The following is a 17,296-nucleotide window of genomic DNA, read 5'->3' on the forward strand; positions in this document are numbered from 1 at the left end:
TTTGTTGCGAAGCATGCCTGAATCTGATAGGAAATGGGTCCTTTGAAAAGAATGGGTTAATTTCAGTGCATGAGGTGTTGAGCGTGGTAGTTCTTGCAGTTTTTTTTTTAGGATATCGTCTACTATGTTACACGTATATTCATTATTGACTGCTATGGTTTTAAGTAAATTAATCTCCCCATTAAACTTTTCTGTTGAAAGTGGTATGGAGGTGGCTCGGTGGACGGCAGAGTGAAAAAAGGGCATTTCTTGAGACTGTGGATGAAAAGAGGAAGCAGGCACGATTTGGTCAGTATACGTTTCTTTTCGAAAAATATTGAAAGTGATGTTATTGTCTTCTATTGTAAGCGTCAAGTCTAAATAATTTAATTGGCGGTTATCGTTTTCGAGTTCAATAGTGAAAGAAATTTTTTCATGGAGGTCGTTAAAAGTTTAAATATATGATCAATTCTATCGGCGGGTCCGTTATAGATGACTAGAATATCATCAACGTATCTTGTGTAAGAAAGGATACCTAGTGAAGCGGCTGAGACACGGTTAAACAGCATTTTTTCCAAAGAATTGATAAAGATGTCGGCGAGGATGCCGGCTAAAGGGTTGCCCATAGCGAGCCCATCAGACTGCTGGTACAGTTGTCCGTCTCTCAACGAACAGCTGCAGCTGCGAAATAAAAACTTTTTTGACTGTATAAAGCCATTGCTTGATCTTTGATTCAGATTTCCTCATGCAGTTTACCGAAATGTTGTTTTCCTGTCACATCTTTGCTGTTTTCTTGTATGTCATAACTAATGTTTTTACGTTACAAAATGTATCTCTATTTAAAGCAGATAAATATGTAACTTCATCCTGTTATTATTAATGCTTACGTTATGCCTGAATCAGCTGCATCACAATTTCATGTGTCTAATTTTGAATGTACAGTAGCCTAGTTGTTTCTGCGGCTACTAGATGGCGCTCGTAGCAACACCATGTTTACTTGCCCACACTTTCTAAAGTGGGCACCTCAGTCTTGTTGCAACCCTTGTTCACAGTACGAGCAGCCTTTAGCGGCTCACCATCGGACAAGTGTTCATGACGTCGCCTTTCCGGCTGAGATCTTTTTTAATATGTGACTTGTAAGTACTGCATCTTTTCGAGTCAGTACAAACTTTAATTTTATTAATGTGCTATATACCTAATGTTTTAGTACAGTTAGTCTAATTCTGAAGACGACGCTCACAGTAGCGTCGAAACAGGTCAATTTTGACTTAATATTTGTGACTGAGGGCTTATTTGTTATAACATAATTCGGACATTGTCACTGAACCTTAGCAGCTATGTTCAAAGATATACTAAAAAAAGTTATTCATCACCACGGTTTCGATAGTTCAGGAACCTGTACTGAAAATTGGAATAGAAATCAACATAAACATCATTTCCGCCCTTTTTATTGCTCATGAAAATCACATATCGCATGTTGTACAACCATACAACAAGACCTTCAGAGATGGTGGTCCAGATTGCTGTACACACCAGTACCTCTAATACCCAGTAGCACGTCCTCTTGCATTGATGCATGCCTGTATTCGTCGTGGCATACTATCCACAACTCAAGGCGCTCCTCAACGAAGAATTGATGTAGATCTGTCAGAGTGGTTGGTCGGTCACGTCGTCCACAAACAGTCCTTTTCACTCTATCCCAGGCATGTTCCATAGGGTTCATGTCTGGAGAACATGCTGGCCACTCTAGTCGAGCGATGTCGTCACCCTGAAGGAATCAATTCACAAGATGTGCACGATGGGGACGCGAATCGTCGTCCATGAAGACGAATGCCTCTCTAATATGCTGCCGATTTATGGTTGCACTATATGACGGAGGATGGCATTCACGTATCTTACAGCCATCACGGTGCCTCCCATGACTACCAGCGGCGTACGTCGATCCCACATAATGCCACCCCAAAACAGCAGGGAACCTCCACCTTGCTGCACTCGCTGGACGGGTTGCCTCCAGACATGTCTCCGACGATTGTCTGGTTGAAGTCATATGCGGCACTCATCGGTGAAGAGAACGTGATGACAATCCTGAGAGGTCCATTCGGCATGTTGTTGGGCCCATCTGCACCGCGCTACATGGTGTCGTGGTTGCAAAGATGGACCTCGCCATGGACGTCGGGAGTGAATTTGCGAATCATGCAGCCTATTGCGCACAGTTTGAGTTGTAGCAGGACGTCCTGTGGCTGCACGAAAAGCATTACAACATGGTGGCGTTGCTGTCAGGGTTCCTCCGAGCCATAATCTGTAGGTAGCGGTCATCCACTGCAGTAGTAGCCCTTGGGCGGCCTGAGCGAGGCATGTCATTGACAGTTCCTGTCTTTCTCTATCTCCATGTCCGAACAAAATCGCTTTGGTTCACTCCTGGACACTTCCCTTGTTGAGAGCCTTTCCTGGCACAAAGTCACAATGCGGACGCGATCGAACCGCAGTGTTGACCGTCTAGGCATGGTTGAACTACAGACAACACGAGCCGTGTACCTCCTTCCTGGTGGAATGACTGGAACTGATCGGCTGTCTGACCCCCTCCGTCTAACCGGCGCTGCTCATGCATGGTTGTTTACGTCTTTGTGAGGGTTTAGTGACATCTCTGAACAGTCAAAGGGACTTCGTCTGTGATACAATATCGACAGTCAACGTCTATCTTCAGGAGTTCTGGGAACCGGGGTGATATATAATATATATATGCGCTGATGCTTCTGTACAAACTTACTTACTTAGTTATATATTTATATAATATATTTATGTAAGCGTCAGTGCCTGAGGCCTGGTCGCACTTAGCTTTCTTTTTATTTTCATATTTTGTTCAGAAGGAATTAAATATATTTAAATATCGATCGGTATTCTATTATTATTAAGAGTCTATATATCAAGAAAAGACGTGCCAATTGAGAATTTAAAGTTCAATGTTTGAATTTCTTACAAATTCAAGGAGTATTAGAGGATATTTGTGTAGTGCGCTCCATTGGTACTGGAACCTGGAACCTTCGCCTTTTTCGGGTAAGTGGTCCGCCAACAGAGATATCTTTTCCCTCCCCACTACTTTCTCTCGATCTGTTTCTTCGTAGTTATGTCGTCAATCGTTCTTTGCTGATGTAGCATGACAACTTTCCAATTCTCTCGATGAGAACTCTACTCAGTTTTGTATAACAGAGGGTGGCGAGTCCCCGACCAAACACGGCGAAATATCGTGCCGGCGCTTTCCAAGCACGACTCACTGCCCGTTCTCATAGCAGCACTTACGGAAGTACCTAAACTCCTGCCTTGGAAACTCATATCCTTTCTTCCACGAGTACTATCCCCATCCCCGCAAGGAATGCAGCAGAACCGCTGTGAAGCTTGGAAGATGGGAGATGAGGCACTGCCGGAAGTAAAGCTATGACGGCGGATCGGCAATCGCGCTTGGACTGCTCAGTCGGTAGAGCGCTTGCCCGCAGAAGGCAGAGGTCCCATGGTCGAATCCCGGCCTGGCCCACAGTATTAGTCTGTCAGGAAGCTTTAATAAATTGTTCGTTTTTAGCAAAACGATGCCTCACGCTGGGCAGTTTGGTACCGCATTTGTCCATTGCCCACTCATCATTTGGCTATGAAAATTCATACAAAAATGATTTCTGTATCTTTGTTTTCACTCAACTCAATCATTTGAACAAAAATTGTAGCACTAACACTGGCTTGATACTTTTTCTAAGTGCTGAGCGTGTCGCAGTTACAACAGTTCAAAGTAATGCACTGTCGGATCGTGTTTCAGTCGCTTCTGATGCTCTACATAAGCGAAAAGACAGATTATGTACTGTTACAAACTCCTGCCGAAAATGTGATCCGTTTTAAGTTTCTGTCTCGCCATGGACTCTCTTTTCACGTCCCAACATAGCCTCGGCAGAAATTTAGGATTTCATTTTGTACCTGACACAGTGGTCAAGAAAATACACGGCCAACTGAACAGGAGATGGGCCACATTCGTGGCACCAGGGGCTCCGAAATGTCCACCTGTTACTAGTGTATTTGCAAGGCAGTGAAGCAGCGCCGGTGGTATGTAGCACAACATGTCGACCCACAGATCACATAGTTCCCGTAAATTACAGATAGGTTGTCTTTAAACTCCAGTACCTTGGGGCGTGGTGACTAGGGGAATATCTCCGGCGCGACTTACTCACAAGGGTTAGGCCTTGGCAGGTCGCTTGTGTAAAACCTAAAATCTAGGACTCTGTGATATTTTGGTTCAACACCCAACCGTTTTTGAGAAAAACTGGTCTAAAGTTCATGACGCGCCATCGATATATAACTGAAAATTGAGCATATTTCATCATCATATATGGCGTCCGCAAACAAATATTTTCTTATAAATCGAGGAAAGAAACTTCGTTGACTGCCTCTTTGTACGAAAAAAACTGTGAGTAATAGTGCTGCTAGTACGCGCATTAATCTCACCGTGTCGCATGACGTAGAAAAACGAATCCTTGCCGCTGTTGATGGTTTACACATTGTAACACATTCGCACATGAAACGTGTGGAATATTGTTACCTAAGGTTTCCCTGTGATTAAAAGCAACTAATGGTTAATTTGTTCCTCGGGTTATACAAGAAGTCAATCGTTTAATTAACTCAGTAAGAAATGCTTACGTCAATGGCTCTAGTTCCCATAAATTGACAAATTAAATTTACAAAACATATCTTGATAACATTTTAAAACCATAAAAAGTTTTTTTCTGAGACAACAAGTTTTGTCTGACACAGGCTTACTGAGGTGGACAAACTAAGAGTGTTATGTATGATAGCATGCTTATAAATGAGGACAATCAACCGACTTGTACGGTACAGGTAATACCGCCGAACTGCACAGCGGGGGGTAACCATATTACGTTTATTTTTATCGCCAAGTTAAAAGCTTCATTACCAGTTTTCAAAACTGCAATCTGCTTTTGTGAAATCTTGCGGGATTTGCACGACATGATACGGAATTTGGGGTGGACATCACTGAAACGAAGGCGTTTCTCGTTGCTGCGGGATCTTCTCACCAAATTTCAATCACCTACTTTCTCGTCCGAATGCGAAAATATTGACCTACAAAGGTGAAACGATTGTCATAAAAAAATAATGGAAGTCAGAGCTCGCACGGAAAGACATAAGTGTTTGCCTTTTTGCCCGTGCTGTTACAGAGTAGAATAACAGATAATTAATGCAAAGCTGGTTCGATGAAACCTCTGCCAGGTTCTTAAGTGTGATTTGCAGAGTTTCTATGTAGATGTAGATGTAGATGTGAACCGTGCAGATACAATAACAATTCGCAGCATAATTCAAGTTCAACTTTCAGCATCTATTTTTCAGGCACTGGTACCGTGTCCATTGCAAGAGTCAAAAATTAATTCCCAAAAAAGAAAGATTTTTAAATATAAATCAAGTCTATTTCCTGCCGATTCATCGAAAGGAACGATGTAATTGCGCGAATATTGCATTTATTACATGTCCTTGATGCTGCGAGTGTATTTGTTTCGAATGTTTTAACGGCAATCTAATAGCTCGAAAGAAATGAAGGATATTTAACAAAGTGAGTGAAAGAATAAGTGTAAAGCTACCAGGATTAGATTTTTAGTTCTTTTCTAATCCAAATGGTTTAGGAAATTTATTTGCCTACTTTGTCATTATTGCTTATTGATTTACTTACCTACTTAACACTCCTATCCCTACCAATTTCGAAATGAAAAAAATATAGAAAGAAAATGAACACACTAGGGAATCGAACAGAGGTTCTCTGCTCCCCATCCAAATACCTTGGTCACTATGTCAACGGTGCCTTCGTTGCACAGCGTGTACCTTATGACTACATGAGTAACAGTTAAAAAAGTTTCCTTCCTTAATTTCTAGGAAAATATACATTTGCGGACCACACACATAATGGTGAAAGATGTTCAATTTTCAGTTATCCACCGATCTCGACAATTTTGAATGGATTGTGCTTCATGAACTTTAAGGGTGGGGCAGGGGGTGGGGAGGTGTTGAACTAAATATCCTAGAGTCTTTAATTTTAGGTTGTGCACAAGCGACCTGCCAATATGAGTCGAATCGGTTGGCCATATCTGAGGCCTTCCTTTTAGTGGCTCCTCCCACGATGCAAGCCAACACCAATTGAGTTGCAGAGTTGACTGTCTACTAGATATTCTCTAAGACTTTACACCACACAAATAAACGAAGTGTTCGGTAAGTTCACTTACGGTTCTTGACTTCGTGCAACTGGTAAAATAACTAGTTCTTTTATTGATGTACCTGTTTTGAATCTGACGAAAGGCATTGTTGTCAGCATTTTTTCCAGCATTACGTTGTTTCATTTGCGATGTCATTGCTGACGCGAGCGGACACAGTCGCAGTCTTGAGGAGCGATCTGTGGCGTGCGTGTGGGTGCACGAACGTCCACAGACGGGGCAAAAAATGACAGAGGTAGTGAGTGCGTTTACAGATTGCATTTTACAAGGGCCCACCTCGTGCAGCAGCCCTGAATGATTAGGAGGAACATTGTTTTCCGTTAGGCAGTCTCAAGGACTGGCTGCGTAGTGGACGTAAGAAAACGCAAAAGAGCATCTGGACCAAGTAGCTCAGTCAAAGAGGCGTGACGACGCTAAAAAAGATTTGAAAACGTATGGATTTAGATTGTTATTTGTGAATGAATTATCTGACAAGGACATGGAGTGGTGAGCTGTATTCTGCTGTGCCTTGTTGGCACTCTTATAAATTCTGCTTCTAGCTGAAGAGTGGTGGATGTCCAGTACATCGCAGTTCACATGGAGGAACGTGGTTGTCTAGTGAAGGAAAATTCCTCATTAGATGTAAGAGCTGATGTTAACAATGTGCGTCGGGATTTCGTCACGATACCATTATATGGAGTTTTTTTTTTTTTTTTTTTTTTTGAAGCATACGTGAATGGAAATTCTTATTTGTACACGTTGCAAAAGTGATGAATACCTGAGCTCGAAGACATAGAATCGTGGATCATGTATGGTTGCAGCAGGACGGAGCTCCAACATATTTTGCTATTCAGTTGCGTGCGTTCCTTGATGATCATTTTCGAAGCCTGTCGACTGCGAGTGTTTCAGCAACGTCTCCAGCCCCATTGAAACGGCCACCACGCATTCCAGATCTTACCACATCTGACAATCAAATTCCATGTGGCTCAACATGTATGAGACTAATGAAAAATTTCTCAAAAGTGTTGAGGAAGCCTTCCGAAACATAGCTCCTTGTACGTCAACGAGAACACAGACACGCTTAGATCCCTGTCAGAGGCATGATGGTGCACACACACAGAGTTTTTATGTGTAATCACTTCACTTGAAAGTTCCTTTTATAATTGTCAACTACCAATTTTTTATGTTTTATGCCTCTGCTAACTTGTGAGCAGTTTTGCTACGATAACCCATGCCCACTAGCGATGCAGTCAATTATCGTTCCGCTGCAGTGATCTGTCTTAACGACGCTCTTTGGTGAACAGTAATGTTCGACCAGTACGATAGAAATGCAGACATGGTTTGTATTTGAATCGGGAACAAAAGGCTGCGTTCTACTGTGTTATGTGGTGTGTGTGGGTGCTCTGAGATACATCGTAGAGAGAGAGAGAAATTGGTTTGTGGTTACAACATGGGTCTGTATACAGGGCGGTCCATTGATCGTGACAAGGACAAATATATCACGAGATAAGCGACAAACGAAAGAACTACAAACAACGAAACTTGTCTAGCTTGAAGGGGGAAACCAGATGGCGCTATGGTTGGCCCGCTAGATGGCGCTGCCATAGGTCAAACGGATATCAACTCCGTTTTTTTAAAATAGGAGCCCAAATTTTTATTACATATTCGTGTACTACGTAGAGAAATATGAATGTTTTAGTTGGACCACTTTTTTCGCTTTGTGATAGATGGCGCTGTAATAGTCACGAACATACAAGTACGTGCTATCACGTAACATTCCGCCAGTGCGGACGGTATTTGCTTCGTGATACAGTACCCGTGTTCAAATGGACCGTTTACCAATTGCGGAAAAGGTCGATATCGTGTTGATGTATGGCTATTGTGATCAAAATGCCCAACGGGCGTGTGCTATGCACGCTGCTCGGTATCCTGGACGACATCATCCAAGTGTCCGGACCATTCGCCGGATAATTACGTTATTTAAGGAAACGGGAAGTGTTCAGCCACATGTGAAACGTCAACCAGAACCTGCAACAAATGATGATGCTCAAGTAGGTGTTTTAGCTGCTGTCGCAGCTATTCCGCACATCAGTAGCAGACAAACTGCGCGAGATTCGGGAATCTCTAAAACGTCGGTGTTGAGAATGCTACATCAACATCGATTGCACCCGTACCAGATTTCTATGCACCAGGAATTGCATGGTGGCGACTTTGAACGTAGTGTACAGTTCTGCCACTGGGCACAAGAGAAATTACTGGACGATGACAGATTTTTTGCACGCGTTCTATTTAGCGACGAAGCGTCATTCACCAACAGCGGTAACGTAAAGCGACATAATATGCACTATTGGGCAACGGAAAATCCACGATTGCTGCGACAGGTGGAACATCGGCGACCTTGGCGGGTTAATGTATGGGGCAGCATTATGGCAGGAAGGATAATTGGCCCCCATTTTATCGATGGCTATCTAAATGGTTAATGTATGCTGATTTCCTACTTAATGTTCTACCGATGTTACTGAAAGATGTTTCACTGCATGACAGAATGGCGATGTACTTCCAACATGATGGATGTCCGGCACATAGCTCGCGTGCGGTTGAAGCGGTATTGAATAGCATATTTCATGACAGGTGGATTGGTCGTCGAAGCACCATACCATGGCCAGCGCGTTCACCGGATCTGACGTCCCCGGATTTCTTTCTGTGGGGAAAGTTGAAGGATATTTGCTATCGTGATCCGACAACGCCTGACAACAAGCGTCAGCTCATTGTCAATGCATGTGCGAACATTACGGAAGGCGAACTACTCGCTGTTGAGAGGAATGTCGTTACACGTATTGCCAAATGCATTGAGGTTGACGGACATCATTTTGAGAGTTTATTGCATTAATGTGGTATTTACAGGTATTCACGCTGTAACAGCATGCGTTCTCAGAAATGATAAGTTCACAAAGGTACATGTATCACATTCGAACAACCGAAATAAAATGTTCAAACGTACCTACGTTCTGTATTTTAATTTCAAAAACCTACCGCCGGCCGAAGTGGCCGTGCGGTTACAGGCGCTGCAGTCTGGAACCGCAAGACCGCTACGGTCGCAGGTTCGAATCCTGCCTCGGGCATGGATGTGTGTGATGTCCTTAGTTTAGTTAGGTATAACTAGTTCTAAGTTCTAGGGGACTAATGACCTCAGCAGTTGAGTCCCATAGTGCTCAGAGCCATTTGAACCAAAAACCTACCTGTTACCAACTGTTCGCCTAAAATTGTGAGCCATATGTTTGTGACTATTACAGCGCCATCTATCACAAAGCGAAAAAAGTTGTCCAACTAAAACATTCATATTTATTTACGTACTACACGAATATGTAATAAAAAATGGTGGTTCCTATTTTTAAAAACGCAGTTGATTGATATCCGTTTGACCAGTGGCAGCGCCATCTAGCGGGTCAGCCATAGCGCCTTCTAGTTTCCCCCTTCTAGCTACTAGCTAGACGAGTTTCATTCTTTGTAGTTTTTTCGTTTGATACTTATTTCGTGAGATATTTGGCTCGGTCACTATCAGCGGACCACCCTGTATAAAACCTTATAGTGAGAATTGGGATCTGTATTTTGTTGCTACAAGCGACGAGTAATAAGGCAACAGCTGCTGCAATGCGCTGCTTGGCGTGCCGTACTCATGCAAGGTATTCACGTCTGGATTGATTGTGAGTCATTATGAGTGATATTTCGATTAATGTGACCCATAATTCGATTTCCCCATGCTAAGTATTTGATTCGTAGGTGAGCCATATGAAGGGTGCTGTAAATTCCCTCACAAACTTCTAAGACTTGCAAAGGGGACCGAGTAGACAATATTTTGAACTGGAACCCATGTCCGGAAACGCGCTACAGCCGTTACAAAACGTGTTTGCTAGGTAGGTATGCAACAAGTTAACCACGGTGAGGGTGCCTACGTCGGATCGGCGAATGTCACTTGACGTCTGTCCTACCTCTCTACAACTGGTTCGAGCCTCATTCACGTGTCTGTGAGTGTCAGAGCAACATAGTTGAGTACACGTTTGCGAAGTGCACGCAAATCGAAGAGCTGCTCGTCGTCTTTATCAAGACCATTCTCCCCAAGGTCCGACTCCGTCGCATATCCTTTTCGACACAGTTATGCAACGGCTTCGAGAAAGGGTAGCCTGACAGTCAGTGGGTGTGACTGTGATTCTCCAAGGAGGCGCACACCCGAATTGGCACTACTGCATCACACTGAAGAGAATCGATAAAGAGCACACGAGCAATTGTGCGTGCAGTGGATGCCACATCGAAGATTCCTTGTAGTGGATACGAATACTAACCCTCCTTCGAAAGGGACAAAAACAATTAACTGTAAACAGCAGTGTTTGCGAAAACTGGTTAAGTTTCATTTTTTTTTCTTTGGTTATTAATGGGTGGAATTATAAAACAAATGGTATACTGGGTCACGCCTAAAAAATTACTTGTAAAAGTGGTTGTGTTACCAACATGTTTTCAAATGACTGTACGTTTGTGGAAATTAGTTCCAATTCAAAATATTATCTGCTCAATTTCCTCTACAAGTCCTATAAGTCTGCAATGGGAATTTTAGTGTACCCTGTAGATCTGTTCTTCAGTCATAGGATTTGTACTATTTTTGTCGGTTACATCGACCACATGACATCTGTACCACAGCAAGACAAACATTCCACCCCTACACGCTTCATGTAAAATGACTATGCGTTGAGTTGTACTAATCAAATATCGATATATGATCTTTCGAATTTTATTCATGCACCTTCCTGTCGCATAATCCAGAGCATTAGCGTAATGTTCCTTTTCAAAAACCCATGTGGTCATGGACTTCAAAATTATTCTGTAATGGGGATCATATTGCGTTCATTTGCATTCATCAAGAGTGTTTATTCCGTGAGAAATGATTTCCGTGTTTTTCACGCAGTTAATCAGCATAAGATTGCTAGCAATATTTTTTGTACGATTCGTGCAGGTTCCAGAAGGTGAGCTTAAGTCGAGATCTTCGACCAAATGACGTATAAATTCCATTACAGCATTTTTAAATTATTCAATATTTTCATTTCCTTTGCAGAAAAGCGTTTAATTTATAATTACAGGCCAAGGATGTTCACTGTAGATGTTTTGCCTGTAAATTGGAGCACATGAAACATTTCGTAAGTTAAGTAAGAAGTTGATTGTCGGAAACTCCATCATTACAGTTAAATTTAACAGTCTTTAAGCCCGAATTAACAGTTGCGCGAAGTAAGTGGTAGCTGTGCTAATTTATTCTTGAAGTGTAGTCAAATCACGTACAATAGTACTTTCATGGGCCAATAGTCACAGATAAAAAGGGCAATTTTCTGTAGTTACTCTATATGCACTCAGATCTGTAACCAAACACGGGACACATTTCACGCTGTGCAGTATACTGTTTTGACCTAGTGGTGCTGGAACTTCTCTCACGCACTGTGTACTCGTATCCATAGACTTTCTTCTTCTTCCTTGTGCTCAGGGTGAGTGGTTGGATGTTGACCAGCCACTGCTGCAGACAAATTGTGGTGGACTAGGAGCCATTCCAGATCAGAACATTTTACCATAGAAGAGTGTGCGCTGATATGAAACTTCCTGGCAGATTAAAACTGTGTGCCCGACCGAGACTCGAACTCGGGACCTTTGCTTTTCGCGGGCAAGTGCTCTACCATCTGAGCTACCGAAGCATGACTCACGCCCGGTACTCACAGCTTTACTTCTGCCAGTATCTCGTCTCCTACCTTCCAAGCTTTACAGAAGCTCTCCTCTCATTGTTAGACATTGGTGACCACACTGCCATCTGACTATGTAAATATCAGATCTAGTCCAATTCAGTGGTTGCCTGATCTATCTAATAAAGCTCCATTTTATCTCAGTTGTTAGGAAGCAATTTCTTGGAGTCCCATAAGAACTCAGTTACAAGTAGCGCCTTCCAGAATCCACCAACTACACGCCTGAAGTCAGAAAGCCAGCTTCGTTTGATCTTTGGGTCACACAAGTTTTCGATGTCACTGAGAAGAGAACATCCAACCTGAACGCTCTCACAATTCAAAACCCAACGACGAAGGTTGTAATGTAGAGGAACAGGCTATGTAGGACATTTTGTGGAAAACTGCCTACTTCATACTACTGAAGGTGGTCTGATAGTGAGAATGAGTGCTGAGAATTAAACAATAATCTGTAAATAGGTTATGTTTCTGCCTGTGTATGCTCCGTAGTGCCATACGATAACAATAATGATTCTGAAGTCTGTATCAACCGAATTTTCCAATTTTCCTTTCAACCTGCCGATAAGTATGCTAATTAGGTTACGAGAAACAATAAAAAACCATTCAGAACGATGTGCTTAGGTAGTGTCAATTTTTCTTGGATTTATAATAATGAGTAGCAAGTTAGATCTGTAACTGATTAAGTCGTAGGAACTTCAATGAAATCAACAAATGACTAGGTGGTTATAAGTAAAGTGCAGCTGTTCACAGAAGTCGATTGTGGGCTGTAATTATCGTATGGCAGCGAAACTTGGTAGGCATGCTAATGCTTTAATGGAGAACCGATTTACGCGGGAAAAAGAGTAGTACCAATTTTGGCCGCTAGGTGCAAATCTGGAGAAGTGAACTCAAAAAAGAACGTATAGAAAGTTTTCTGTATGCAATGGGTTTGGAATGCAATGTGGGCAGAAAAGATCAGACAAGTGGAAATGCATAATGTTGATTTTATTATTAACCGCCGCTTACATAATGTGTTCAGTATGAGTACGGAAGACGTCGACGAAATGTTGCATCCTTAAAACGATGTGATCAATAGTTGCTCGCAGCAGTTCCGGTGGAATCTGAGCTACGTGTTCCTGCATACTTGCTTGCAGACAAGGTAGAGACCGAATGTGTCCCTGGTAAACGTGTTCTTTTACGTATACCCAGAGCCAAGAGTGACATGAATTCAAACCAGGTGATCTTGTAGACCAGGTATCTGGAAAACCTCTCGATATAACGCGTTTGTGGAAGGTTGCATCAAGCAGATCTTTCACTGGGCGAACTACAGGAGGTGTTGCCCCATCTTGCGTGAAATCAGTGATTTCCACACGGCTGCGCTCTTCCAAAGCAGGGGTCACATGCTGTACAACGAGTTCTAGAAACGTGCAGACGTCACAATACTCCTGGCAGGCGCTCTGGGTGTATCCTCTTCGAAGAACAACGGACCCAAAATGAGGGTGCTTGTAAATCCACACCATACAGTCACATACGGTGAGTGCAATGACTCTTCATGCTTCAAACGCGGTTTGACAGAACTCGAAATTCGGCAGTTCTGTGTATTCACTATATCCTGTAGTTCAAATGTTTCTCGTCACTCTATAGAATATTACCCGGCAACATGTCATCAACTTCTATACGTGACAGAAACCGAAGAGCAAATTCAGAAGTTGCTGCAGCTCATGAGGTTTCAAGTGCTGTACCATCTGGATCTTGTACTGGCACCAGCGTTAATACAGACTGTAATACTCCCGGTACTGTTGACCATGGGGTAGACAATTCTCGTGACGTTTCACGACCCCTGGCACAACTCGGGGCGCGTGCTGCGTGGTCAGTTACAGAAACAGCAGCCTCTTCAATAACTGCCGCCAGGATAGGACGGCTTCCTAACCTCGTCAATAACTGCCGCCAGGATAGGACGGCTTCCTCTGCCAGGTGCCACGCCAACCTCAGCCGTGTTTTCGAATTTGAATTGTTTAATGACATTTGGGCTCTCCTCAGACCTTTCTGTCGGCAAGACTATCTCAATGCAGGACAGTAATTGCTGCCATTCACAAAAAACAGTTTCACTAACAGTGCACGGTCTCTCTTCTAGACGACATACTGTTCACTCACGTTATGGCTTCTTAAATGACAGGGTGGATGTCATACCGACATACAAGTAGTGTACAGCGTCAGATTTGCACCTGGTTGCAAAAATTGGAACCAATTTTTTCCAGCGTAATTCAGTTCAGCATTAACGCTTTAGGGGATTTATCAAATTTCGCAGCCATACGATAATTACAGGGCACGCAGGAGCTCCGCGAGTAGCTGCATTTTAATTATAACCACCCGCAACGTTTTACGATGTTGCTCTCACTCGTTATTTACGCATTGCGATGCAACGAACAGGCGAACGCGTACCGCTTCTCGTTATCCTGGTCGCGCGTCCTGCCAACTGGGGACGTGGACGCCATCAACCAGCCGGGTATCGACTACTACAACAACCTCATCAACGAGCTGCTCGCCGACGGAATCCAGCCTCTGGTAAGTTAAACAGATATCACTTGAAACAGGATAATCTTGAAGGTCACTCGTCTGAAAATTGTGCGCTCATCTCACACCACTTCCATCTAGTTTCTTGTGCTATTTCAGCTTTAATTTTACGAGAAATTTAGCTCTCTATCTTTCATGTGCCTTTCTGTTCATCTCGGCGTAAATACTGCAGCAGACATTCTCTACAACTTTGCACCAGAAAAATATATAATTTATATTCACCTTCATTGGTTTTAATCTTCTGGCTTTGATCTCACAAAGGCAGCGTGCGCGCAGCAGTTCTCGAGAGGGCTTCCCTTTGGCACGGTTACAGTACCTACTTAAATGTAATAATAATAAAAAAACAAGTGTTCCGTTGGAGACCGGAAAGAAAACAGACAAAGAAAATGACGTAACCCGAATGGAGTACGGAGAGACTGGTAGTCCGTTACTCGAAAATGCTTAACAAACGCCTTGTGTGTACGCTTCAGTTGTCGGTGTAACTGGTGTATGTACTGATATTAACCCACATACCGTTTTGTTCAGTAGAACAGTACTATCTGGAATAGTACATGTCAGGCGTGCCAGAACGTTATATCCTGGAAAGGCTTCTAGACCTTCAGTCTGCACGAAGACCAGCTAGTATTGCTACTGTCATACATGTACATCCTCCAAAAACAGTATCAACCAACAATGTAAAATCTAAATTAGCGCTCTGAAAGACATTTGACCTTCCCATTATGTGCTGATGGTTAGGACCGGTTACGACCTCCGACTGCATGTACCATTACGAAATATTTGCACCAATCGCGCGTGCATAGCTGGCAAGTTCTGTATGAAACTCTTAACGTGTAGACACACGAACAGTTGTAGTGATTTTGTTTAACAACCCGTTTAGGTCTTTCAGACCATCTTCAGGTACAGAATCATCACCGCACGTTATGAGTTTCTGTAGAGGAGTTGAACTGTGACTGCGCTTAAACTCCTGTAAACCGAGAATGAGTGACGATGAGCAGTGCAGCATGTCTCTCACAGCTTCTGCTCCAATTACCCAAAAACTCTCTGAAATACAATAAGTCTTCTATGGTAAAATGTTCTGATCTGGAATGGCTCCTAGTCCACCACAATTTGTCTGCAGCAGTGGCTGGTCAACATCCAACCACTCACCCTGAGCACAAGGAAGAAGAAGAAAGTCTATGGATACGAGTACACAGTGCGTGAGAGAAGTTCCAGCACCACTAGGTCAAAACAGTATACTGCACAGCGTGAAATGTGTCCTGTGTTTGGTTACAGATCTGAGTGCATATAGAGTAACTACAGAAAATTGCCCTTTTTATCTGTGACTATTGGCCCATGAAAGTACTATTGTACGTGATTTGACTACACTTCAAGAATAAATTAGCACAGCTACCACTTACTTCGCGCAACTGTTAATTTGGGCTTAAAGACTGTTAAAGTAATGATGGAGTTTCCGACAATCAACTTCTTACTTAACTTACGAAATGTTTCATGTGCTCCAATTTACAGGCAAAACATCTACAGTGAACATCCTTGGCGTGTAATTATAATTTAAACGCTTTTCTGCAAAGGAAATGAAAATATTGAATAATTTAAAAATGCTGTAATCGAATTTATACGTCATTTGGTCGAAGATCTCGACTTAAGCTCACCTTCTGGAACCTGCACGAATCGTACAAAAAATATTGCTAGCAATCTTATGCTGATTAACTGCGTGAAAAACACGGAAATCATTTCTCACGGAATAAACACTCTTGCAAATGAACGCAATATGATCCCCATTACAGAATAATTTTCAAGTCCATGACCACATGGGTTTTTGAAAAGGAACATTACGCTAATGCTCTCGATTATGTGACAGGAAGGTGCATGAATAAAATTCGAAAGATCATATATCGATATTTGATTAGTACAACTCAACGCATAGTCATTTTACATGAAGCGTGTAGGGGTGGAATGTTTGTCTTGCTGTGGTACAGATGTCATGTGGTCGATGTAACCGACAAAAATAGTACAAATCGTATGACTGAAGAACAGATCTACAGGGTACACTAAAATTCCCATTGCAGACTTACAGGACTTGTAGAGGAAATTGAGCAGATAATATTTTGAATTGGAACTAATTTCCACAAACGTACAGTCATTTGAAAACATGTTGGTAACACAACCACTTTTACAAGTAATTTTTTAGGCGTGACCCAGTATACCATTTGTTTTATAATTCCACCCATTAATAACCAAAGAAAAAAAAATGAAACTTAACCAGTTTTCGCAAACACTGCTGTTTACAGTTAATTGTTTTTGTCCCTTTCGAAGGAGGGTTAGTATTCGTATCCACTACAAGGAATCTTCGATGTGGCATCCACTGCACGCACAATTGCTCGTGTGCTCTTTATCGATTCTCTTCAGTGTGATGCAGTAGGGCCAATTCGGGTGTGCGCCTCCTTGGAGAATCACAGTCACACCCACTGACTGTCAGGGTACCCTTTCTCGAAGCCGTTGCGTAACTGTCTCGAAAAGGATATGTGACGGAGTCGGACCGTGGGGAGAATGGTCTTGATAAAGACGACGAGCAGCTCTTCGATTTGCGTGCACTTCGCAAACGTGTACTCAACTATGTTGCTCTGACACTCACAGACACGTGAATGAGGCTCGAACCAGCTGTAGAGAGGTAGGACAGACGTCAAGTGACATTCGCCGATCCGACGTAGGCACCCTCCCCGTGACTAACTTGTTGCATACCTACCTAGCAAACACGTTTTGTAA

At 42.7% G+C, this 17,296-nt stretch overlaps 1 protein-coding gene across 1 annotated transcript in view; it reads left to right on the forward strand.

Moving 5' to 3' along the window:
- Nucleotides 1–14,344: 14,344 nt before the first annotated feature.
- The window catches only part of LOC124622785 (myrosinase 1-like), a 34,294-nt gene continuing 31,342 nt past the window's right edge, over nucleotides 14,345–17,296 (forward strand). The window contains exon 1 of the mRNA XM_047148577.1: nucleotides 14,345–14,524. Within this exon, the coding sequence (XP_047004533.1) occupies nucleotides 14,345–14,524 (180 nt within the window). The remainder of the gene's footprint in view (nucleotides 14,525–17,296) is intronic.

Source organism: Schistocerca americana, chromosome 7 (genome assembly GCF_021461395.2).
Source record: "Schistocerca americana isolate TAMUIC-IGC-003095 chromosome 7, iqSchAmer2.1, whole genome shotgun sequence".
In the NCBI taxonomy this organism is placed as follows: Eukaryota; Metazoa; Arthropoda; class Insecta; order Orthoptera; family Acrididae; genus Schistocerca; species Schistocerca americana.